A 26,989-nucleotide genomic window follows, 5' to 3' on the forward strand; every position below is an offset into this window, starting at 1 on the left:
AGCATACAAGGGCTGGGTGGGTTTCCAGAATAGCCTGGGCACTCCTGATCCCCATTCCCCAACTGCTGCCCAGCCCAAACAGCTGGATCTAGAGCAAAATGGCTGAGCAGCAGTTAGAACTTCATGGGCACAACTGTCTTGATACAGGTTGTCTGCTAGAGGCAGAGATAATGATAGCTTTCAAGGCTAATATGTTTGTGAGGAGGGGAGCTGAGACTGGAGGGAAGGGAACAAAAAGTCAGTAGCAATCTCTAAAAATATAAATGTTTGGCAGGATTCAAATTTCAGCCTTCAGCTGATTTCATACACTGCACTGTCTCTGCTCCTCTCCTACAGTGCCTTGGTAGTCAGTAAGTGAACTTGCACATGTTTGTATCAATAACCCTTTTTTACCAAAAGCTATTAATTTCTAAAGCAATATAAATACAGGTATAAGTGTGTTGTCACGTTGTCAGAAGCCATTTGAAATACTTTTCGGAGACACATGTACATGTAAAGTGGTAAGTATGCCATAACTAATGGTATTATTAGCTTGATTTACTGCCAACAAATAAGCTTTACAAAAATCAATTCCCAAGCTCTTAGAGTATCTCCCTAAAACTGATAAATTTCTACACTATCATTAATAAGGGAAAAAGGTGAAGTTACAAGTTTATCTTTTCTGTGTGTTACTGGTTGAAAGGTATCTTACGGAGGTGGCTGTGATATATAGAAGTGTGTGCATGAGAGCGAGATAGGTTATAGAAGTCACAAGCTATAAAAAGTTTAAAAAAAGTCTGAATGACCTTTAGACAATTCAGATGACATGTCTAACAAAGACTGTCACTAGAATAAATGTGGTTATGTTAATACATTGAACCATTAACACATGTCCTTATCATAATGGAACTTACACAATGGTGGTTCCTGTCAGATTCCACTCAATATGTGAGGCATGTTTGTCTGATGCACAGAAAGACAATTGTATCTATTTCATTTCAATTGACACTTGTTCTGGGTTCAGCAGTAGCAGTCATTTTTCTTCTTCTTAGTAGCTGGTGCAGAGCTGTGGTTTTGACTTCCAGCCTGGGAATAGTGCTGATAACACCAATGTTTTTAGTTGCTGCTCAGTAATGTTTACTCTGACCAAGGACTTTGTGAGTCTCATGCTCTGCCAGGGACCAGGGGAAGCCAGGAGGAAGCAGAGACAGGGCACCTGACCCAAATTACCCAAAGGGGTATTCCATACCACAGCACGTCATGCCCAATATATAAACTGGGGGCAGCTACCCAGAAGAGCTAGGTCTTGGGTCGGGCTGGGTATTGGTTGGCGTGTGGTGAGCGGTTTTATTCTCTTCCCTTGTTATTTCCCTTATCATTATTATTATTGGTGGTAGCAGTAGTGATTTGTGTTATACCTTAGTTGCTGGACTGTTCTTATCTCAGCTCATGGGAGCTACATTCTTTCGATTCTCCTCCCCATCCCTCTGGGAGCAGAGGGAGAAAGAAGTTGGGGGGGGGGGGGGGGGGGGGTGTGAGCAAGAGACCGCGTGGTTTTGAGATACCGGCTAGGCTTAAACCATGACAACACTTCAATTTTAAATCACCCACCAAACACCTTTAGCTTAAATCTGAGCTTCTCCCTCATGCTGTTTGCTATTCGTCATGTTTCCATATGAATATACTGAAAAGATGTTACAGGCAATCAGCTGTAATGTATGTATGGTGCATTTGACCTCTGGACAAGAAAGGAGTTTCATCCTCCAGTGCTTTTAATTCTTATCCTTGCAAAGACTGAATTTGTTGCTTGCATTAAAATAGTATGTCTCGTTAATGCTAAGAAGCGGTGACCCACATAGCACAATGGATTCATTTGTCAATCCCACAATTTCTGAGCTTTCTGTCCATATATGTCTTAGCAGCAAATCAACTTAGAAATCATTTAATCAGTCTATCAATGCATCCTTCTTGTCAGTCATCTGAATCCTGAAAATTCCAGTACCTCATTGAGCAGCACCAGGCAAAATGGATTTTGACCTCATACTACATACTCAGACTCAAAACTGCAGCTCCCAGATTCATAGCTCACACACAGAAATCCTAAGAAGAAAAGTAAGACCTGGAAATTACCTGTAGTTTTGAGGATATGCATGTTCTGATCTGGTTCTGAACTTAAGAGTACAAACCTGTCCCTGTTTGTTAGCATTTCTGAAATGCTATACACGCAGTTACAGGAAGCAGTGCCCTTCTATTCCCCTGGTCTGAGACTAGAGCCTGAGTAGTTTATAACCATCACTGTTATGCAAATGTCAATCATATCCTTACTCTGTTTATTTTCAGTATTTACATGTTTATTTAAGTACTTGTAATTTCTTTTAAGCCTTATATAGCCGATCAGGCCAACTGAGGTCTAAAGGAACAGAACACTTTATTAGTGATATGCTTAATACAGTTTTTTTCCTCTTGTAGATGCAAGATTTACGGAATACAGAAGGAGCCCAGTATAGTTCCCATCCTCAGATGGCAACCATGAGGCCAAGGGTTCAACCTGCAGATATTAGGCAGCCAGGAATGATGCAGCACGGGCAGCTGACTACTATTAACCAGTCCCAGCTCAGTGCACAGCTTGGTTTGAATATGGGTGGAAACAATGTTCCTCACAACTCGCCCTCTCCACCTGGAAGCAAATCTGCAACTCCTTCACCATCCAGTTCAGTCCATGAAGATGAAGGAGAAGATAGCTCTAAGGTAGGCTTAGATGATAGGAATACTATGTAAATTATGGATATTTTTAGGACCTGCTAAATTAATCATATGGCCACAGTTATCAAGGTGATACTTTATGCATTGTTGGTGGTTTACTGAAGTGAATAACGGGTTATTAATACAAAACTTATAATTTCCAGTCAATTCTTCAGGCAGCTTAAGTAAATGAGATCATTCCCCTTCTTGAAAGCAAATTGGACTCCTATAAAACACCTAAAGGATAGCCATTCCTTTAGGACTTAAATATAAAGGTTGAGTTTTCTCACTTGCATAGAAAGGACGTTTGTTCCCAGTTAAAAATCAAGTTACTGCTATAAAAAGTATGAACAGTCTGTACAATATATTAGTCTTTTCTACTTGGTCACAGTGTGAGTAAACAGAGCATTATAGCAAACAGAAAGAAAGATCCTCTACAAACTTTAAAAATCTTACCTTTGAAATCTTGAAGACCCATTGTGCATTTATACTTTGGGAGGTGCCAACACTCCTTCATGACATATTTGAGCTTCATTTTAGTGGCAGTACAGGCATGAAGTGATAATAGTAATTTAAATAATAAATTTCTTTAAAAGATAAATGTAAATTTATATAGCAGATTTTGCATGCAAAAACCTCCCAAACCTCCCCAAAGCCTGAAAACCTTCAACAAATGCACAAGTATATTATTTTAATTATGCAGACACAAAAGCTGAGACACAAAAAGACTGGGACTTAGCACGAAGTCATTCCATAAACCAGGAATAGAGCATGCCAAAACTGAGAACCTCTTCAGGTCTATTTCATGGTCACTACAAAATAGGAGTTCTGTTAGAGCAGTCGTGTAGCATAACATGTATCGTGGTTTGTACGTGGCCATGTCTTGTGGGGAAAAGTTGCAGACTTGTGAGGAATGTGAAGAAAACTCATTGTGAGTCACTGAGGAGGTATAATGCAGTCAAGAAATGTAAGTCTGATTTGTTTTCAAATTATATTGTTTTTCATGCCTCAAGCTATAAAATAATCATGTAATTGGAGACATATGTTCTACCACATTTTGAATAAATTCTGATTCAAAAGTTTTATTTTAGGTCTTTCCCCTGATTTCAGAAACTTTGGGTTTTAAAAATTACTGAATAATTCATACATTTTAAATGAGAACTTCCTTACTGAGGGAGACTTTAGAATACAGCTATGTAAAAATAATTCCAGGCAGCTTTTACTTTTTCAGAATAATTCATTTTCTACTCCTGCTGCTTTGCTAGTATTTTTACATATGTTGGTGGGAACATGCAAGTTGTTCTAAACTTCTGGAGAAAACATCCATTCAAGTAATTAATATATCCTTTCTGCTTCTATCAAATATTTCAGTTACTTAACCCATAGTTCTCTTGTACCTTTTCACTGCAAAACTTTATGCTAGCAAAAGTGTAGGGTTGTGGTTTCATGTAGACAGTACTCATCGGATGCTAATGTTTTCAGTAAGGAAATATGAAGCACTGCAGACCAAGTAAAACTTGATCCGTTTTGTGTGTGAAAGCCAGTTTATGTAGTGTTCAACTTTTTAACAAGCCATTTTGGAAAAGTCCTTAAAATTCTCTCATGCTCAGTCTAAGCAGAAAAAGATAGGAGAAGGCAAAACGCACAAAACAAAATTAAATTCAGTATATTGAAGTTGATAAATTCAATAATTATAATTTCTATATAATTCTAAAGTATGTTAAAATTGGTTAATGATGACAGAGGGCTTAAATTTGTCTCCAACTAGTAGGGCTTAAACTGCAAGCTTGATTGGAGCCAGATTTTGCCGTACCTGTCTTCTGTGGGATTTTTAGGTCTATGTGAAAACATCTGAAGTTGTCCACTTCTGGAGATGGGCAGTGGGCTGTCATGGCTGATCCAATGCAATGGTTCTGGTGTTCCCTGTATAAAAGTTCCCTCTATAAAAGACAAGAGGGTTTGAATAATCAGCATAAGAAGTTAGTGTATTGTTGCAATTTGCAAATTAAGCCCCTCTGCTGCATATCTTTCTGTCAGTGTTGCTCTTTCTGGAAGTTGCCGATGAATATGAATAGATATGGATGCTTAGAATAAACCAGCTTTCTGTGGAGAAACTATCTCCTCAGCCACAACAGTATTACATTTTGTCATAGCTGCTTTGGAGGGGCCTGTAAGGGTTCTCGCTCCGGAGATCATCCCAATTGAAAGGAGGTACTGAATAGGGACAGGAAAGAGCGTCTGTTCTGTCTTTTCTGAGAATCTCCTTCAGGAGATGTTGTAGGCATGTCGCAGCTGCTGGATCTTGCTGCATTTGAGGAGCTTCATGAAACCAGTAAATGTGGGACTGGTGTTTTAAGATGAGAGATGCCAGGCTGCCCAGCGAAGTGTTGTAGTCCTGATTCCTGGAGGTATTTAAAAAATGCTTAGATGTGTCACTTGGGGACATGGTTTAGTGGTGGACTTAGCACATTAGGTTTATGGTTGGATTTACTGATCTTAAAGGTCTTTTCCAACCAAATGATTCTATGTTCCTGCTATGAGGACTGTGAAAAAAACAACTCCCTCTGAATTCACCATATTGTTAATAGCAACAGTGACGTTCTCCCTATTTAACCAGCAGGAGAAGATGTTTGCCTATGTACCAACATTGATCAAAAAGGCAAAGTACATTTTCAAAGGGAAAATCACCTCAGTGTCATATAACTTCCCTTAGTTTATACCAGCTGAATGCCCAGCCTTACATGTGAAAGAGAAGACAATGGTCCTTTGATTTGATAGAGGCATCCCTAACAACTATACCTATTTCTGTATAGAGAAAAGAATACAGAAATCTCAGTGTCCTGGTCATCTTTGCCAGAATTTATAGAAAGAGAATGACAGAAAGTATGAAAACATATGTGTTATATACATTTGGACTAGAAATATAATTGTATCCCTAGTGAATCACTGATTTCTGTGCATGGAGGGGAATGACCATTTCAGCTTAACATACATATTCCAAATGCCAGTAATAAGGAAACTTTACAAACTGATGTAATTGTTCACGTACTGTGTTTCTTGGGTGATCATTCTATGGTAAACATTCAAATTGTTGTAAGCCTTATCCAGCTTACATAGAACTAATAGCAGCAACTGCTGAATATTTTTTGGCAATACTTATTCTCATAAAGGCTCTTTCTTATAGGCTATTTTTACTTTAAACATCATGTATTCCTTTGAACAAAAAAAGGAAGGGAGCTGCATTATAAAGGGCGCAGTTGCCCTACACACTGTTGCTTTAAGGCAAGACAGCTGACGATGCTTGACCATAAGATCAGTGACAAGAATAGCATAATTATAAGACTATGTATGTAGAGTCAGAAAGCTACTAGGTCCATGGAAATCATAGATATTTGAAAATTCACGGTAGTCAGGTGAAGTTCCTGATGACTGGAAAAAGGGAACTATAACCCCCATTTTCAAGAAGGAGAAAATGGAAGACCCAGGGAACTATAGACCAGTCAGTCTCACCTCTGTGCCTAGCAAAATCATGAAAACACATGAATTTGATGGATGACCTGCTTGATGGATAAAGAACTGGCTGGATGGCCACATGCAGAGAGTTTTGGACAGAGAGTTGTGATCCACAGCTCAATGCCCAAATGGAGACCAGTAATGAATGGTGCCCCTGAAGGGTTTGTATGGGGACTGATCCTGTTCAACATCTTTGTCAGTGACATGGACAATGGGATTGAGCGCACCCTCAGCAAGTTTGCCGATGACACCAAGCTGTGTGGTTCGGTTGATACGCTGGAGGGAAGTAATGCCATCCAGAGGGACCTTGACACGCTTGTGAGGTGGGCTGATGCCAACCTTATGAAGTTTAACCATGCCAAGTGCAAGGTCCTACACCTGGGTCGGAGCAATCCCAGGCACAGCTACAGGTTGGGCAGAGAAGAGATTCAGAGCAGCCCTGCAGAGAAGGACTTGGGGGTGTTGGTCAATGAGAAACTTTGCATGAGCCAGCACCAGTGTGAACTTGCAGCGCAGAAAGCCAACCATATCCTGGGCTGCATCAAAAGGAGCGTGACCAGCAGGTTGAAGGAGGTGATCCTGCCCCTTTACTCTGCTCTCATGTGACCTCACTTGGAGCACTGTATGCAGTTCTGGTGTCCTCAACATAAAAAGGACATGGAACTGTTGGAGCAAGTCCTGAAGAGGGCCATGAGCTTGATCAGGGGACTGGAGCACCTCCTGTATGAAGATAGGCTGTGGAAATTTGGTCTGTTCATACTGGAGAAGAGAAGGCTGCGTGGAGGCCTCATAGCAGTCTTCCAGTATCTGAAGGGGGCCTACAAGAATGCTTAGAGGGACTCTTCGTCAAGGACTCTAAAGATGGGACAAGGGGGAATGGGTTTAAACAGGGGAAATTCAGGTTAGATATAAGGAGGAAGTTCTTTACTGTTAGGGTGTTGAAATACTGGAACAGGTTGCCCAAAGAAGCTGTGAATGCTCCATCCCTGGCAGTGTTCAAGACCAGACTGGACAGGGCCTTAGGCTACAGAGTCTAGTGTGAGGCATCCCTGCCCATGGCGGGGGGGTTGGAAGTAGATGATCTTCAGGTCCTTTCCAATCCTAATGATTCTATGATTCTGTGATTCTATGATTAAATATAAAATGTAGTCTCAGACCAAGGATATTGTGTCTGCAAGTGTACATCTCCAAGTCTCCTTAATTCTTCTAAATCTAATATGTGGACTATGGTTAGAAGAAGAAAAAGGGAGAACTTAAAAATCAATAGTTCTAAGTAACTATAAAAATATTCTAAACCAAGTGGCCACTTACTACTTGCTTTATTCTGACCACCTCAATATTGGAATATTACATTTATGTAATTCTTGCCATAATTCATACTGTTGGATCATTAAACATATTTTCAGTTATTGCCAAACATAATTGTGAGCTGCTGAAAGCATTACTGGTTTGCAAATATGTATTTCTTCATAGATGGGGAACAGGGTTTTCTTCCATGCTCATTTGAATATCACTTACGAGAGAATTTCAAATAACGCATTTTAGAGAGAAGATAGTGAAAGGACTGCAAGCAGCAAAAATTAACTAACAGAAACACGATTACTGAAGAACTGCTGCAGCATATTCTTTTTGTGTGGTAGAGGTTTTACAATATTTACTTTATATGATAACAGTTATAAGTAGAATTCTATGTTGTCTGTTCAGCCTATTATGCAGATGGTGCTTGATTAAAATCTATTTTAAACTACAGCGATTACTGCAAGATAGTGTGCATAAAACAGCTCTCCTAGCTCCATTAAAGGCTTTGGTACTATTGCAGTTTATTTTAAATATGCTTATAGACATTTTCCAGCTTCTCAAGGGACATTTAGATATCAACGATATGCCTTACTTGATAGTTTTAAATCCTACACTAGATGTTTTTGTGATCTATTATGTGTGCAACATGGTTAATGTACACTTTTTTAAAGTGAAAGATTATTGCTTTCTTGTGATAAATAAGTTAAATACATCACCATAATTAAGCAATAAGCCATGACAGTAGGTGGATTACCATGAGCTAACTACACCTCCAGGGATTTTGAGGCAAAAGTCTGTGCCTAGCAGAATATATATGTTTTTTTATTTTACTTCCCATCTGTCTCTGCTTTGGTGATTAGAAGTGGAGTCTATGAAGCTGATAGACTGATGGGAGCATAAGGTAGGCCATCATCTCAGCCATTTGTAAGGTTATTAGTACTGGAATTCTGGTATTCTTTTTATTTTGTTATTTTCATATAAGACAAACAGAATTTCCCTTGTGAGTACTCTCTTTTAACAGTAGGGTTTTGAAGTCTCTTGATCATTCAGGTTGGAGAATAAGATTTTAGAGCTTTTTTTAGAACAGTTTACCAGAAGATGTCTTACACAAGTTTTTGCAGCATATCACCTAGCTTAAGGGTAGTTTAAGTAATGTAATATTTTAATACACAGAAAATTTTAAATCTCATTAGTCCAAAAATAATCTGAAAAGAGGAGAACTTTAGCAAATAACAGAGGTAAAATTTTAACTCTAGCCCAAATTATTGTCAAGCCTCCTTGCTGATGGAGTTTTTATACAATTGTATGAAGACTTTGGACTGATATTGCTAAATTAGCTAATTAATTAATTAATTAGGGAGCCTTAGTTAATTACCATTTCTATGGTAGTTTTGTGTACCCCATAGAATGAAATAATAGCAAGAGACTTAACGTTGGATAACTTAGTAAGAGGTAACACACTGATTTTATTTTTCCATATTTTCCAAATGCTTCCAATAAGCTCCCTGTCCATTAACCTTGTATTAAATATGCATCTATTGTAACATAATGCCCAGGAAACAAGCAACTTCATTTTCAAATCATGGTCATCACTTTGTTTCTGTGCTTAGTAAGCCACAGAGATCCAGGCTGTTCACTGTCATCACCTGGCCCTGTTGGATACCGCACAGGAATGTACATAGAAAAATAAAGAAGTTTTTTGCTCAAAATGAGAATTTCTAGCCATTTTCCTCATGCAGTTGCAGTGATTTGAACACCTGTGTTCTCCTGTGTCACTTGATATGCATTATTAAAAAATAATAATAAAGGGTGTGATAAAAGCTGTGCCTTAGCCTAGTGTCAAACCTTTTATGCTCTTGATCTTCTCATATTTCAAAATGCTTATGATGGGCAGGACTCTGGCCATGCCAACGAGGGAAAAAAACCTTTGAACCCTCCGGTGCAATCACACATCATTGCTACAGGTATAATGAATTAAGTGATCATACCAAGAGGAGGTGCTTCACCATGGAGTACCAAATCTGTTGAAGAATCAGAACTGTGTCCCTTTATATGCTTCTAAGTCACGTAGGTGCTTTGGTGATTAGGGTTTCTGAGCTATTCCATGGCAATGTGTAGTTACATTTAATAGTTGCAAGAAATGCTCATGTGCAGGGATTTTTTTCAGGTGGTACACAAATAATGCACATACTCTTTTCTTCATATACCATTCCTCTTCCACTCTTTTGTTTTTACATGAGCAGAGAAAAAAACTATGCAGCTAAATCTAAGTGGATCAGAACTGGTCCTCCAAAGGGGTCTAAACTGTCTGTACTGGTAAAGCTTTGTTTCTTCAGATTTTAATTAGAAGGTGTGTAGGGGGATGTCAGTAACTTCAAATGTATTATTCACAATCAAGATTCTCTTCAAATTCCCTGGAAGTTTTACCACTAGTTACAATAGAAATTAATTTGAACAGTAGCCTGAGATAGTTCCGGGAAACGGTAAGGATAAAAATAGGTAGAAATGACAGTGTTCTTCCTGTATGTAGGTGGTTCATGTGGTTGAACTTATGGTCAGGCTATAATGAAACTAATTTAATTTCACTCATTAGAAGCATGTTATAACCGTTAGCAATGAAACTTGGAAAAGGTGAGAAGATGACCAGATGAACCATAAATAGGATTATAGCAATTATATGAAAGCTAAATATAAAGCACTTTGAGGGGAAACAAATACATAATCTGAAATACTTTCAAGGCATTTTATACATGTGATGAAAGTAGACTGTGTCAACAATTGGATTGTCAAAGACGGCAACTAAAATTCCATTTTTGCATGCAAAATGGAAGATCTTTTTATCATAGAAGATCTAACAATAGATCGATAGATGGGCTGAATTAAATTGGCTTTTTTTAATAGTATTTTTCTAACTGTATGTTCCAGGTCAATGGTGGAGAGAAAAGACCTGCTTCAGATATTGGAAAGAAACCCAAAACTCCCAAAAAGAAGAAGAAGAAGGACCCAAATGAGCCACAGAAGCCTGTGTCTGCCTATGCATTATTCTTTCGAGACACTCAAGCAGCCATAAAGGGCCAAAACCCCAACGCTACTTTTGGTGAAGTCTCTAAAATTGTAGCTTCAATGTGGGACGGCTTAGGAGAAGAACAAAAACAGGTACAAAATGTGCTGTAGCTCAGAGGCTTTGTTTCAGGAAAGTGTTATCAGGGTCATCTAAGCACTGTAGGTAGCTTCTTTTGTTTGCCAGGATGAGACTTGAATATGTGCCCTTGCAGGAAAATGATTTAAAGAGCCTGAGATAAGGAGAGTATAATTCCATTTCTTCTGTATGAAATCACTAAAGAGGGTTTCGGGGTTGTTTGGGTTTTTTTTTTCGTTTCAGAGTGTAACACAAGCTTTAGGATTATATTTAGAATTAATGCCAAAATTGGTGGGCCTAAGATTTTGTGACAGTATTGCCTTGTCTGTGACAGTGTGGTGTAAGAGAACATTGCTGCCAGAATTTGTATCTCTGCAATGGTACATGACAACTGGGAGCTCGCAGTTGTAGATGCTTCACTGCCCTACAGTGCCAGAAGGGGGGCTGGTCTCACATCTTCTCCTGACCCACATAGCTTTTATGAAAGGAATCAAAGATGTGTTGACCCAAAGAGACCTAGGGCAGACCCTGGTAAATAACAGTGTTCTGGGGTATCATCCAGCATACATGTGGGCTATGGAAATCGCATCCCATAGTTACTTCCATCTTTTATGGAAAAGCCTTGGTTCTGCTATGAGGTCAGCAGAGCTGGATCTCAACCTTTGCAGAAATCCTTCTGAGCCAGTCAGGTGCTACATAAAACTGGCCTAATGTAAAACTCACATGATAACAGTTGGCAAATTCCATTCATCCTCTGTGTAGCATACCATTGCTTTTTTGTTGTTACTGGTTGCATTTTTACTAACTGGCAGCAGAATGGATTGGGTAGATAAAGAAATGGAAACCTAAAGAAAGAAACAGATATAGAGGGGAAGAATGTGCTGAGTGAGAGTTCTGTTGGCTGCAGGAGACCTGGGTGGGGGTTGATGTCAGCACAGAGAGAGGAAAACTGTACTGGGACAAAACTGTGTCTCTTTCATTCACACTGTGCATATTATTATTACAGAATTATAGTTAATAAGGACAAGAATTCAGTGGAAAATGTTGTTATGATTTTTTTGGTAGGTAAAATCATTTGGACTTGAAAAAAAAAATGTTTACTTTGCCAGTAACTAGATGTTGGAGGTACATCCAGATCCCTGTTAAAGATAACAGTGGAATAAGAATCAAGATTTGGCACTTGCTGACTAACTGGAAAAAAGAAAAAAAAGCAAGCTTATTGTAGCTAGTATCCACCATTGAATAAGGTCAGTGTTTTCAAGGTTTAGCTGGAGGAAGGGTTACTTTCTGAATGCAGGAACCAGAGAAGTCACTTCACCTGGCGCATTAAGGTTATTTTCTATTGTCTCTTCTCCCTTTATAATATGTCCAGCAAAGGCCAAGATCACGTCCTTGATCTGACAGACTGTTTAGACCTTCCCAGACCTATGACAGCAGTTCTGTCATAGCCAAACATTATTTTCTGGGATCATGACGATGTCACAAAAAGTCCCCCCAAAAAATACAGACTATGCTTTTGGTTAAGTTCACAAGCAAGAGGTTTGGATGCCATTCCTCCTTGTCCCATGTGCCTGCCAGCCGGCAGGAGGGACACTGCTGAGTCACACCAGAATCTGCACAGCGAACTGCCCAAACATGCAAGAAGCCTTCTGCCTCTCCTGTGTTTGGCCAGGACCTCTGACCAAAGCCAAGTGAAAAACTGTAGACTGTGGTATCTGGCTTAGTCCTACCACTTTCTTTTCCTGTAGGCAAAGAAAGATTCTTGCCTAGAATCACTGAATCACTCCCCATCTTGAAATCTGGACGTCCAGACACACACCTCAGGAGTGCTTCAAGTAGCTGGATCTGCATCTTAGACGCCTTGCTTGCCTGTGAGATTTTCCTGAAATGGTGAAAGGCAGAGACCTGGACTACTCAAGAGCCTGTCTCTATACCTAATCTTACAGCTCTCTAGTAATGACACCAAGCAAAACTTATTTATTTAGCAGATCTTGTGTTTGGTTTTCTCCACCATTTCCCTTAATGACCCTTAATTTGTGGCTGTTACAGTGGTGCAGTTTTTCCTTCCATAATATTTACTCCACTTACAACACTGAAAACTTGATTTCATGAATAACAGTTGAAGATGGAGATAAACCTAAATGACTATAAAAAACACATTTCCTTTGATCTTGTCATATTGGTAGTACCAGCAGAAAATTGAAGTCTTTCCACAGAATTTTGCTTAAGAAAAGTTCATGAACCCCTTAATTTGCACCTGTAACTTGGATTTCCTATTCATGGTTGAAAGCAATAATTCAGTAAATCCTACACTAGAACAGCAGAACAAAATTTATTTTCCATATCTATCTCTGTTGTTCTTAATTGAAGTTAGAACACAGGAAAATGATGTTATGGAATCCTCATAATATATGCTTGAAAAAATGGCTGCAACTAGATTTTTAAGCCAATTATTCCAGGAATTTGGGTTAGCATATCTTTGTTGTTCTTTGACTCATTTTGCCTATTATCATCTATTAAGCACATTGTTAAAACTCCAGGCCCAGGCCCTTTCTAATCTAGCACTGTACAAAAAGAATAAAAGGTAGTCCCTATTAAAAAAAAAAAAAAAAAGAAGCAATCCTATTTTCTAGAATAAATTTAAACTAATTCTTTATTCCATTTGGGATCTAATAGTACAAAGTAATGATTACAGGACATCTTAACTGACTAGATAGTCTGTATTTTAAAGGCCTAATTTTTCAGATCCAGAGCATTAGTAACTGTGTTGAAACTCATGTCTCTGGAAGGAAAATTGGTCTCTAAAAATACAAATAATTACTGTAGCATTTGGAATTGGGCATTGAAGAAGCTTCATAAATTCAAAAATAGTTAAGTAAAGAAACAATAACACCATTAGAGGAATACTTTATTGATGAATTTTACTTGCTGAGAAGGATTCAATTATCACAAACCTTCTGGCTTTTGTTTTGGGAGCAAATACTTATTCTGGAATCTAAAGAGAATTATGTTTCCAAATTATGTTTGCTGAATTGGAACTCCTTTTGCTATTTAAATAGTAAATACAAATGAATCAAAAAGTAGAACATAATGCTGCTATTGAGAAAGAAGAATAACTTCATATTTTCATGCCAAAATGAAATCTTTGTTCCTACAACCTGAGCCATTTTTTTCTGAAATGCATAGAATTCTTCTTGTTTATTCCTGAAGATTGAACACAGATTATATATAAAGGTATTGAAACTCAGTACAGTAGCAACCTAAGGACAGTATATGTACGGCCAAGCCTTTGTAACAAAGTTTTGATAACCTGACATAATAGACTGTAGCTTGAAAGGGTTTGTGCAAGAGCCACATGTTTTTCAAACTGTGAAGAAACTAGGAAAATGTTGTTTGTGAAAATAGGATTTGAATGACAGTAAAAGAAATGTTATTATGAACTAGATAATGGTGGGTGCCTTGCTGAAGTTAGGGGATAGTTAAAATAAATGAGACTGATTCTCTTAGCGTGAGAATATTGAACTTTATTAGATTAAACCAGATATGAGTACTTCCACTCTCATTTTACCAAATTAAGACATTTGCATTTTGGGGTCATATGCTGTAACTGTTCTCATTTATTTCTGCGTGTACAAGGGCCATTTGCAAATAATGCTGGTGTGTGCCTGTGTTTGTTTGTCCAAGCCTATCTACACAGAGGCGTCTAGAGGTTAAACGGACTTTAGTTGTCATAGTTTCTTCCCAAATTCTGAATTGGGTACAATAATTACACATGATAAAACTGTTCAGATTATGAAACCTGTGAATGGAAAGCACCTATAGCAGTAGTATGTTGAATTAGATTCTCCTCGGTCCTGTAGCTGGAGCACAGGGATATTTTCAATGGCTTTTCTCGTTCCTCTCTCACAATCACAAACACTGCTTTCTCCTTAGTCAATACTATACTTCTGTGCATCCCAGTTTTATAGCTTATTTATGTACATCTTTGCCCTTTGCACACATTTTTACTGGAAAGGGGAGAAAAATAGCCCCCAGGAAAGAGGGTTCAGCATGCTAAGTGGTCAAGTCTGTGGTTTTCAGAGAGAACACTGGTTCAAATTGGGTAAAAAGGCTACTTAGGTCACTTTCTGTCCTTAGATGAAAAAGGAAAGTAATTTTAAATCAGTACCAGATGTGTATGTACTAAATGAACCTTAAGTTTCTAATTGGAGTTCTAGTAAAGTTGTAATAGATGTGGCAAATTGCAAACAAAATGTTCTTGTTTACATTAGTGTAACTTTAAGACTTCAGCCAAAGACCTTAATAAACACACTATTATTCTAAAAAAGGCATTGAATGTCTACGCAACATTCAACAAAATTAATCTCTAGTGTAACTTCGGTGACTTAACTGGAATTCTAGCACAAATGAATTTGGCCTCATATGAACAACTTAGTGTGCATACATGTATATGAGTGTCTATGCATTTCTGTGTGTTTACTTAAATGTTGTACTGGCCTTACAGCTGGGAGAAGGATGGATTCACCTAGGGGAACCAAAACTTGACAATCAGAAGAAGCAGGTGAAATGACTGAGTGCTGTAACATATGCCTTCTTTCAGGCTGCATAATTCATACACAGTAATATTAGCTGCAAGAGTTCAGACCAATAACAACACCTCATTATTTTATCCCTCAGTATTTATTCCTATGTTTGACGCCTCATGAAATTACTGTTAATGTGTTTATATAAGGGCAGATCTGACACAAGTGGGAAGAATTTAATTTCCCACTCATTCTTTCCTGCTGATGTGTCCTCTTCCCCTGGTAGAAGTGGCAAGTGTAAATAGTTAATTTGCTTCAATTACGCGCCTGTCCTGCTAAATTAGAAGCAGCAGGAATATGAAGAGCCAGAATTATACTTATGAGGCAGCTGACAAATCCTCGAGCTCACAAAACCAAATAATTTACTCCTCATTGGTGCTCAAAGACCCGCTAGATAAAAACTGAGGTTTATTCTTTAACATCTGATGGAACTTGGATTGTATGTTACCAATACTTAAGTAAATTGAAGTCTACATGCATTAGTGTCAACATTTGTGATGCACTTACCATTTTTGCTATAACCCACAAGCTCTCGTGGGTTTCTATTTTGGTTACTAAAAATAACCCAAACTGATTTGGATATGAAAAATAACAAAGTATGTTTTGTAAGTTTCTCTTTTGATCACAGGAAAGTTTTAGAAGGGAGCAGCACATTATCCAGCGCTGGGATGTATCAGGTAGATCAGGAGGGGGTTTACAAGTAATGTTGGCCAGCACTTTGTGTCTCCAAAGCTTCTCTCATGACCCGAGACATCAAAAGTCAGATGTAAATGGATCCCAGATCAGTGTTTCATGAGGCCTTGGCCGTGCCTGTCCAATGGGGACACCTAACCTAGCCCCTTCTCCCTTCCTGGATGCTATGCTGTGTTGCTGTCCTGTCATTTGCCATGACAAATGAGCTCTTCCCAAGGATGGAAAAGCCATCGTGTTCCTATTGTTTGGCCATGCGTGTGTTGTGCCTGGTGTCAGGACAGCAGACAGATCAGGGCACTGCATTGTGGCTGCTGAAATCACAGAATGTTTGAGGTTGGAAGGGACCAATGGGGGTCATCTAGTCCAACCTCCCTTCTCAGGCAGGGTGACTTAGAGCACAATTCTCAGGATTGAGTCCAGATGACTCTTGAATATCTCCAAGGAAGGAGACGCCAGAACTTCTCTGGGCAACCTGTTCCAGTGTTCATGACCCTCACAGAAAAGAATTTCTTCCTCACATTCAGGTGGAACTTCGTTTTAGTTTTATCTGTTGCCTCTGGTCCAATGGCCTGGCACCACCAAGACGAGTCTGGACGCATCCTCTTGACACCCTCCCTTCAGATACTTGAACACATTGATCAGAGCCCTGCCCCGAGTCTTTTCTTTGGGCTGAACAGGCCCAGCTCCCTCAGCCTCACCAGGGCTGAGTACAGAGGGAGGACCACCTCCCTCAACCTGCTGGTAGTGCTCTTCCTAATGAAGCCCAGTACACCGTTGGCCTTCTTCGCCACAAGGGTACATTGCTGGACCTCCAGGTCCTCCAGGACCTCCAGGTCCCTCTCTGCAGTACTACTTTGCAACAGGTCAGCCCCCAGCCTGTACAGGTGCCTGGGGTTATTCCTCCCCAGGTCAAGGATAGCTCCAGAGAGTACACAGACCATCAGGTCAAGTTTGTCAGTAGCATTTTGAAAACATAAGTTTATATTTTTTTTCACTCTTATGCATGCTTATATACTCACATAGATGTTTGTCTAACACTTTATTGTCCCTCCTTCAAAAAGGACACTATTTTTTTAATTATTATCTCCATGTTAATGAAGCAATCTCTAAGGAGTAACTTTAACACATTTGTAAGTGGATGAGAATGTACCTTCAGTTTAGTAGGTAAACAACCACACAAGGTTTAAATTTAGCTTTGTTTTATTTTTTTAAATGAGAATAGGATGCTAAGGCACATCTGTATGTGCACACTGCTGAAGTGAATTACAAACAAAATGGATTTGGGAATAGACACAACAGACAGCAACCTTACGCCTCCCCTCCCAGCTCTGCACTGGCAGAGTCTCTTTTACCACTGTTGCACCATAGGCTTGTTTGGGAGATCCAGTGCTTTTCTGGACAAATTGCCATACTGAAATTGTATCTCTACCCTTTGAAGCTCCAGATGAGTGCATCAGGAGTTTAAAACAACTGATGCTCACTCTGGTGTCTTCCTCTGCCAGCAGCTGGCCTTTGCTCTTCTTCTCTTGTGAGACCCCACTTGGAGTGCTGTGTGAAGTTCTGATGTCCTCAACATAAGGACATGGAGCACTGGAGCAAGTCCAGAGGAGGGCAACAAAGGGACAGAGGGGTTGGAACCAGATGATCTTAAGGTCCTTTCCAACCCTAACCATTCTATGATTCTGTGATTCTATGTGTTCTGAGTAGCAAGGATTTTGCTCTCACTCCACAGGACCAGACCTTGAACCCCTTAACTTGCACTGACTTGAGAAGGGGGCAGTGTCAGACCCCCTGATTGCAATGTATTTTTGCTGCAGGACTTTTGGAATCTGGCACCTCCCTCTCCCATCCAGAACTGAGCTGGGCAGGACTGCATTCAGGGGGGAAACCTTCCCATCTGCCACAAAAATATAAAGTAATGTAGGTCACCACAGGAGCTCTGCATCTTACTCTGTATAGGGTAATACAGGCTATATTCTACTGTCCTGACCAGCCCACCTGAGTTTTCCTGTAGCCTCCCAGGAGGACTGAAATCATGGGGACATCAGATGCCCCCTGCCCAGGGGGAATTTCTAATATCTGTTTGCTACATACAGCAGACACAGCATCTAGGTAAATACTGCACATGGCTGCCAAGTTGAATGTTGACTTTATCTGCACTTCACCTTGTTGTACTTGGAAGGAGCTGGGCCAAAAGAACCCTGGATTCCAAGTACCGCCATAGCAACATGCATAAATAACAGTCTTAATTTTCTACTCATTCTTCTTTCCCACCCTTTGTCCATACTTTTGAGCTCAAGGGGAAACCTGTCTTTAAATCGTTTGCATACAAAACTGGATTTAGGCCTGTTATGCTCCTTTCAGGCTCACTACCAGCCAGTACAAACAATCACCACATAAATCTTACATTTAATGTCATTTGTTTTGTACCCAGCTTTCATCCAACATGCTTCTGATAAAATGTACAGTCCTCCTCCTGTAAGCTGCAAGGATCAAGCCTGTAAGGTCAAGTTTAGGCTTGGCGCAAATGGCTGCAATTTCCAGTGATCTCTGCTGAGTCTCACTGTTTGTGCTAGAGCTGAATTTGGCCTGTGATCTTTCCCCTGCATGCCAGAAAGACTGAAATCTTTCCCCTAAGTCTATAATATGTTATCAACGTCTTTCTCATGCTCTACAGTCAAAGAGACTGCTGCGCCATATAGCTAGCCCTGGGCCTCTTTCCGTTACTGTGTGTACCTAGATTAAAAATCAAATGGTAACATATTTCAGTATCCATTAAGCAATTCTGAGGAGTTTCTTTTTCTGACTGCTGTGGGAATATCTTTGTCCATATTTTAGTGAGTGTGTGCAGCTCTAGGTGCCTTTGCTGCAAAATCAGAAGATTAAAACTAGAGATATGTTTCCCACTTGGAAAAAAATACAAGTTTCCTCTATGAGCCTAGGTATGTAGGGCCAGGAATGACAATCTGAATGTGGAATTTAATTCTGGGTTGCAGCCTACTGTATTTTATCAGATGCCATTCCTGTAACTGTAGCCTGTGAAAATGACACTCCCAAGGGTAATAACACTGTGGAGACCAAAAGGCAAAAATCGGTCATGTTGCTTTTTGATTTGCTGTTTTTGCATCTACTGTTTTGAAGGGTGGTTATGGAACACCTCCATCAAAACAAATGTGGGCACCTTTACATCATTTGCAAAAGACAAATATAACTTGCTTGCAAGTGTCAGCTCTAAGGAGACAGTCACAAGATAAACTGAAAACTTCCCCTTCTTTTTCATCCTTGCACCAGTTATTTAGGCAGTGCCGGTGAAGTAGCATGGTTCTTTGTAATGTGCTTTCTCAGCTAGGAGACACAAAGCTTTGTCAGACTGCAGTGAGGCACGAATTCTGAAAGTCTCTCTTTCTCCTAAGAGCAGTTTAGCTCACTGTCTCCAGGACTCTAGTATCAAAGGGAACTGGTACCTTGTTCCATTAGCATTGCTGTTCAAAACTGAGGATGTTTGCAGTGCCTGTTTAGGACTTGTGATGATGACTGGCGGAAGGGTGCAAGCCACATGGAATGGGGTAGGAGTCTTGCTGCATAGTGTGCTGTGATGTGTTGGTAATCCTTCACAAGCAAGTTGACAGGAAGTTCATTGGGAAAAGATGACTAACCAGAACAAAAACTTGGCTTAAGGCATTACAGGTATATTTAAGTAATCTATCTATCTATCTATCTATCTATCTATCTATCTATCTATCTATCTATCTATATCAATGATGAGTTTCATATTATTGAACATGCAGAAGAGCACATGAGACACAAAGCCTGCCTGAAAGAATTTATGATCCAGGAAGACAAGAACTCAGCAGCAGTTAAACTACATAAAGCAAAATATGACCAGAAGTAGGCATTGTAAAACAGAAGCGCAGATATTCTACTGTGGTTTTAATTTGGCAATTCTGGTATTTGTGAGTGCTTGTGTCTAACCGTATAACCCATAACCTATCTCCAAATGAAACTTTGGGGCAGTCAGTTTAAGGATGTGTATCACTATTAATAAAAAGATTTCAGCCTTTGCTGTAGTCTGCTACAGCACTGGTAGCCCACATATGTGGTCAGCCCAGGGAATCTGAGCAAAGGGTGCCAGTACCAGGCTGTGAGAAATGGAAAAGCCCAGGGAATTAATTTTCCCTGGTGGCCTAATTCAAATGATATCTTACATATAGCCACAAAGGAGAGTTTCATACTTCTTCTGGAAAGTGTCTTCTATGTTGCTGCATGCTTTCCTGAACAGTGTAAGGGAACTTGTACCTACCTTACTGGGTACACTTTGGAAATGTAATTAAATCACGACTTGTGTATTATGCTGTGTAAATTTGCTTTTGTGGAGCACAGTGGGAAAATAATGCCAGCAGCTTCCATTTGTAGACAAATGAATGTAATCTTCTTGTTTGGGGGTTTCTACAGCATGCTGACGAGAACAAGAATAAATTAAACTGACCCACCCTGCATATATAGAAATTGCGTTTTTTTCTGCCAACTTTCAATTTCCACAACAGGAACAATATAGAAAATAAAATATTGTGTAAGGAAACAAATCTGCTGCTGAATCAGAATAGGCCTTTACTGCCTGAATGACAATAAGTTGACATTCAATTATCCTGTTAGTTGAATTAAAGCAAGACAGAAATGACTTAATTCCATAAGTATATACTCCTGTCAAGTTACTTATTTAATAATTGATGCTTGGTAGATGGAGGATGGGAAAATGGCCTTATAAGAGAATTCTGAGAGGTTAAAAATAAAATTAAATATTCCCACAATACACTATGGATAGGCAACAGAGCAGAAGCAGCTTCTTGATACAGGAAAAGTGTTAAATTATTATTGGAAATTATACGTTTCATAATTTGGCACTGTGTTAAGCATGAAATTCATAAGAGCTTCTGCTATTTTGTAGAGCACACTTGAATGACAATACAAACCTTTTTCCTCCCCCAAAACACTGCAAGGATGCATCTCTGTTATACTTCCTACAGCACAAAACTATTTAAGCCTGAGGGCTAAGAATTCTCACAGCTGCAGAAAAAAAAGAGGTAGGGAGGGGCAGTTGACTTGCTCATACCTGTTTGAAGTGCTGCTAGAAATACTGAGGATGCTTCTCACTTGCCCTGCTTTCATAAGCCCCCAGTACAAGTCCAGTCTAGCACAAAGCAGTGAACTGGTAGCCACTGCCAGGGTCACGCTCGTTTGCCTTCATAGAAAACTATTGACAGCCAAACCTTGTTACTCGTGAAAATTAACAACTCCCCAGACAGGCAGAACTTAACTTACCCTAAGTTTTAGGACAAGACAGGACCAATCAGAATGTGCAAAACTAGCGTAAGGATCATTAAACCACTTGTATATTGACCTAAGCAGTGAGCATCTTCAAAAGGACAACAGCTTATAAGAGCTCAAGCTGTTCTTAGAGGACATGCCAGTGCCTTTAAAAGGACAAAGTGGGGTGAGATGACCACCCTCCAGACAAGACAGCCTGCAGGCACCATTCTGGCCAATTATCATAGAATCATAGAATACTTAGGGTTGGAAAGGACCTTAAGATCATCTAGTTCCAACCCCCCTGCCATGGGCAGGGACACCTTATGCTAAACCATGACACTCAAGGCTTTGTCCAGCCTGACCTTGAACACCGCCAGGGATGGAGCATTCACAGCCTCCTTGGGCAACCCATTCCAGTGCTTCACCACCCTAACAGTAAAGAATTTCCTTCTTATATCCAATCTAAACTTCCCCTGTTTAAGTTTTAACCCATTACCCCTTGTCCTACCACTACAGTCTCTAATGAAGAGTCCCTCCCCAGCATCCCTATAGGCCCCCTTCAGATACTGGAAGGCTGCTATGAGGTCTCCACGCAGCCTTCTCTTCTCCAGGCTGAACAGCCCCAACTTTCATACAGGCGGTGCTCCAGTCCCCTGATCATCCTTGTGGCCCTCCTCTGGACTTGTTCCAACAGTTCCATGTCCAGCCTGACACAATACTCAAATCAGACTGGGGTTATCAAAAACCTTTCCCCATCCAGTTAAGGACTTTTTTTTACTATAGTACCTTCTATTACATGGTTAATGTTTATATTACCATTGAAGACATGGTGTTCATGTGATTATTCCTGGCTCACAAGATTCAAGGAAAGAGGGCAAGACTGTGTACACAGAACATGGTAGGTGTATAGGTAGGAAATAATTAAATAATGGCTGTATGATGATGTTCCTCTGAAGTAGTGATGGTTTAGATGGAGATTTACAGAATTGTTGTTAGCTTCATATTATTGAGTTAACCTTGTGCAATATGACTATGGGAGGGAAAAGTCAGGTCCCAGAGGACTCTTTCAATATGCTGTGACTGTAAGAGCACAGCGGGAGTGTTTATTTTTTATATTTGTGTAATGCAAAATCCAGTGCAGAGGCAGTAGATACATGATCTTTTGAAGATCATTGTTCCGTATAAAATTCTTTGTTCAGCTATGTTTTTTAAACTTGCTATCAGAATGATGCAGAGGCATAGCAATATACAAAGCAGTATAAGTTAGTCTTTGTTCTGTAGGTCAAGCTAAATTCATTTTAGCAACTAGGAACAGATTGTTGCCTAACTTTTTATTCATTTTCAAAACAAACAGTACATTTCCCTAATAATCGCAAGCGATTACAACTTAAAAAGCAAATTGCTACCATTTTTTCGCAAAACAACAGGAGATCAGTCAACACTATATATTTATCTTAATCTGGAGAAATTACAAGGGTATGCCGATACAGTTGCACAGCTAAAACCAATCTTTATATTTACAATTTTAAAAGCCTAAATCTTCTCTGTTTCCATTATGATCCTTTGCTTCCCTGGGAAGCAAAATCTTTAATCCTGTTAGGCAGCCATATCTGCGGTTTGTTCTGTCTCTGAAAGCAAATCCTCAGTGAAACAGAAAAACGTTTCATGAGCACATTCTTTACAAAAATTGTGTTGTACTAGATCCTTCCAGCCTGACAGGATCACTTCCACTTTGTAGCCTGCAACTGTATTGTCCTCTGCGTGTGTGCTGCAAGGTCCTCTCCATTGCAAGACTGCTGGTTTTACTGGAGTGTTGGAAGGTCAAAAGAGATCACTTTAAAGTTGCATAAAGTTTCTCCTTCTGGGGAGTACATGTTCATGCGTGGTTTTCAGCTGTTAAAATCAGGAGACTACCCCAAAATTGTCATAAATAGTGTTGTCTATCTTTTGCCTTTGAATCAATAGCTCTGTTAACTAGGTAGTGTGGAATGGAAGGAATAAGGTGGATAGCCTTTACTCTCTTTATGGAGGCTTTCCATAGGTGCCCACGTTATGCACTTAGCTGGAGAAGGGGACAGCTGAGACTCAAAGCTGTTGTTCCATTTTGTGTAATACCATGAATCCCAAATGTCCACGAAAACATGAATTATCCTCTGGCGTGTGACTTAAAAATTGTGAAATATAGCAGCATAAAAATAAATTTTCTGTCCATTTATTTGTCTCTCTCACTTTTAAACCTTCCATTTAGATGTTTTTTTAAGTTTTCCTCTGCAACAAGTAAAGCTGGGAGTCAATCCTGCTTAGTTGCATGACACCAAGATGTTTGCATGACTCCTAAATTTACCCTTTCAGAAAAAATATGAAGTAGTGAGAAACTCGTGGTAATATTTGCAAAGAGGAATGCTGACTTGTTCCCAAATCCATCACTGACACGGCTAACAGCAAGTCATTAGCTATGTTTCAAGTGTCAGGAACTGGTTCTCCTCATGAGAACTTTCAACCCTAAATCTACTTATGCTCTTCTAACATCATGTTACTGTAGTGCTGTGAGGTCATGCCTAACCCTCCAGATAATCTTTGATGTTGAAATTTGTGTAAAATTGAAGTGATTTTCCAAGCATTTTAATCTATTATGAGATTGTGCACATGCTGCATTTAAAATAATTTGGTGAGTTGAGAGAAATGCGCAGAAATAGATCCGTGCTCCCAAGAAGTTAATTAGACCGATATGGGATCAAACTGGAATAATGACTTACATTTATTATCCTAAGCAGCTCCATGAAGCTTCTTTGACTGCTCCCAACAGTTCATCTGCGGAAGGGAGAAAGCCTCTTGGCTGATCTATGTGGTGCCTTGATCTTCACCTTCATTTAGCTCAGATGTCTTTCTGCACATTCTCATCTTCCCCAGAAGGTTTTAACTCATGTCACTAGTGGGAACCAGTAGAAGGGCCTACGCCTGCTTTCCGCCATCCCTAAAGGTCGCATTTGAAAGCATGCTTGGTGCTTCACTTTGAACAATAAAACCTGAGATGCAATGAAGGGTATTGTTTTTTCAGTACTGCTGGGTAGTTAAAGGGTGTTTCACAGTTGGAACAATATTTTCTTTAAAATATTTGATGTTTATTATTTCACTCTTCAAGCAATATGAGCAGGAAAGGCTGTTTACTTAGAAAGACTTTATGAGGATGCATGAGACAAACCAGTAATATATAAAAACAAAGCCAGATTAATTTTCCAATGTGACACTTTGTTTTTAGGTGTACAAAAAGAAAACTGAAGCTGCCAAGAAGGAATATCTGAAGCAGTTAGCTGCCTACAGAGCAAGCCTTGTATCCAAGGTAACACATAATGCATATACATACACACATATATATATAGTGACATATTGCAAACCATTTTCAGCATTTATATGGTGCTGAGCACCATAGTATTTAGTGCAAATAGTGTTGTTTGTTCTTACCTTAAACTTGGGTTTAGAGTGCAAATGTTCAATAAACACAGTGTTCTCTCCATGAAAAGATATCCTTACCCTTATGGTCAGAGAGACAGCACTTCATCAGGCTGGGGGTATCACTGCAGTTCAACAGAGGAAGGAGATATAACGGTAAAAAGACCTCAAAAAAAAACTTGCCATGCCAGGTGGTTGCTGTTCCACCTGTAAGGGAAAAAAATATATCATACTTGGGTTTGGTTTTGTTGGTTATTTTTTAAGTACTGCTTTTTACCTTGCAATCACAATGCATAAAAAGTCAAGCTCAGCTCACATAGCAAATTTTCATAAGAAAATGTGAAATTCCAGTTTACATCCAGCAGGCAATTTGTGTGAGCACAGCATAGGTCACTGTAAGGCTCTTATACTCTTACACACAGCAGAGGATCCCCAGTACACAGCTACTAGCAGTTTTATAAATATTTTATATAAACATTCTTAGTGCCAAAAATTTTGAAATAGACCTTTAAAATTTGTAATAGACCTTAAAATATGCAGAAGAATGTGAAATTACTGCATTGTGTCGATGTGAAAAATCAACTGAGAAACTTCAGAATCATACCAGTTACAGTCACCAGTTAGAATCACTTGGTTTGGGTCTGTCAAAACAAATTAAAATATATTTTGTTCTTACATAAATGAAAGTAATTTTAGAGGTAAAGATGGCAGTGTGAAGGACTAGAATATATGACATGAGTGGAACTTTTTTTTTGTTTAAAATGTCTTTGGGGTCTTGCACAATACTTTTCTGATGTTAAATTAATTTGTATATGTTATCAGGGAAGACTATAGGATTAGCCATATGCATCTTTCTACATTATCTTAGTATTCAGCCAGTGTTTGTTCCAGACTTAACAGCCTGAAATATGGGTGTTACCTTATTCATTTTTGGGGGTTGTGTTTTATGCAATTTAATTTCTTAGCTACCATCATAAAGACTAATGCATTTAAAGTGATTTACAAGGTACCTTTAATTTCTGTCTTGGGGCTATTGGGTTCTAGAAATACTCATTGCCTTCAGAAAGTGTACCATGTGCACACAAATAGATTTTTTTTGAAATAGCCTTCCTATTGGCAAAAGGTAGGTCAAAAACCTCAAAATATCTCAATAGGCTTTGAAGAAATGTATGAAGCCAGTTTTTCACTTGTGAAAATTATTTGGATGCCATTAATTCAGCACATCATGGACTGTTACATAACACTGTATATAGCTTAATTTTGAAATAATATATATTAAAAAAATGGATTTTTTTTAAAGAGAAAAAAATTGCTGTTAGAGAAGCACTGAAGCATTTTCTTAACTTTTAAGCGATTGTTTAAATTCTGCCCATAATGTAATATTTTCCTAGTGTAGAAAGTATCAAAATGTAAGTGTAATGAAGCTGAGTACTTGCTTACTCTTCATGAACACGCTCACAAATCCAACAAAGCGATCATTTAACTAAAGCAAGTCCATTTTGGAATAAGGATGTAAAATACCTAGATGTAATATTATATCAGCATATTCTAAATCATCATTATTAAATATTTATGAGGCACAGGAAGAATTGTAGTGTAGACAAAGAATGTAAGCATTAAGAAATATATATAATACATTATTAAGACTGTTTAGAGTCCATGTGGTCTTTTACATCTATGTGTTACATTATCATCCATAAAATCTGCTTTTAGAGAATATTACTAAGATTCAAAAGACCTCGTTCTCAAAAGTTAAGACATGCCAGAAGTAACATACCTTTTCCAAAAATGCTTTAATACTATATTAATGATTTGCTCACGATATGTTTTATAGTTCATATTGCACTCTGTGTGAGTCTCATTTCATATGCTTAAAATAGGGTTACCACCCAGTAAATAAGGTAAACATATGATTGTCTAAATGTCAGTTATGCATTAATCCGCATTTAATTTATCAGGTTATCTGCTGTGTTTTCTCCTTTTTCATAGTGATTGAAATTAATGGGGCTGTTCACAAGTTTGTTCATGTGTGTAGGAATTGATATGTGAAGTAAAAATCACATTACAAAGCATTATATCTTCTGCTATGCAGTTTGCCATATTGCTTATAGTACTGACTAAGCCTTTGCATTGTAAACAAGTGTCTTTATATTTGCCCTTAGTTGCAACTTTTAGTACTATTCAGGTCCAGAAATGCAGCCTCTGATATCTGGTAATTTGTACAACATTACATAAAGTGCTGTGAATTGCAATTTTACTTTTTCATAAAACAAGCACTTTTTCT

At 38.9% G+C, this 26,989-nt stretch overlaps 1 protein-coding gene across 2 annotated transcripts in view; it reads left to right on the plus strand.

Annotated features, from left to right (window-relative positions):
- TOX (thymocyte selection associated high mobility group box) overlaps window positions 1-26,989 on the plus strand; it is a 226,393-nt gene that overhangs the window by 177,853 nt on the left and 21,551 nt on the right. For both annotated transcript variants that reach the window (XM_062633340.1, XM_062633339.1), the window contains exons 4-6: window positions 2,449-2,727; window positions 10,459-10,689; window positions 24,515-24,595. In XM_062633340.1, the coding sequence (XP_062489324.1) occupies window positions 2,449-2,727; window positions 10,459-10,689; window positions 24,515-24,595 (591 nt within the window). The remainder of the gene's footprint in view (window positions 1-2,448; window positions 2,728-10,458; window positions 10,690-24,514; window positions 24,596-26,989) is intronic.

This window comes from Pezoporus occidentalis, unplaced genomic scaffold (assembly GCF_034315485.1).
Source record: "Pezoporus occidentalis ecotype Australia unplaced genomic scaffold, CSIRO_AGI_Poc_V1 ctg4, whole genome shotgun sequence".
Taxonomy (NCBI): Eukaryota; Metazoa; Chordata; class Aves; order Psittaciformes; family Psittacidae; genus Pezoporus; species Pezoporus occidentalis.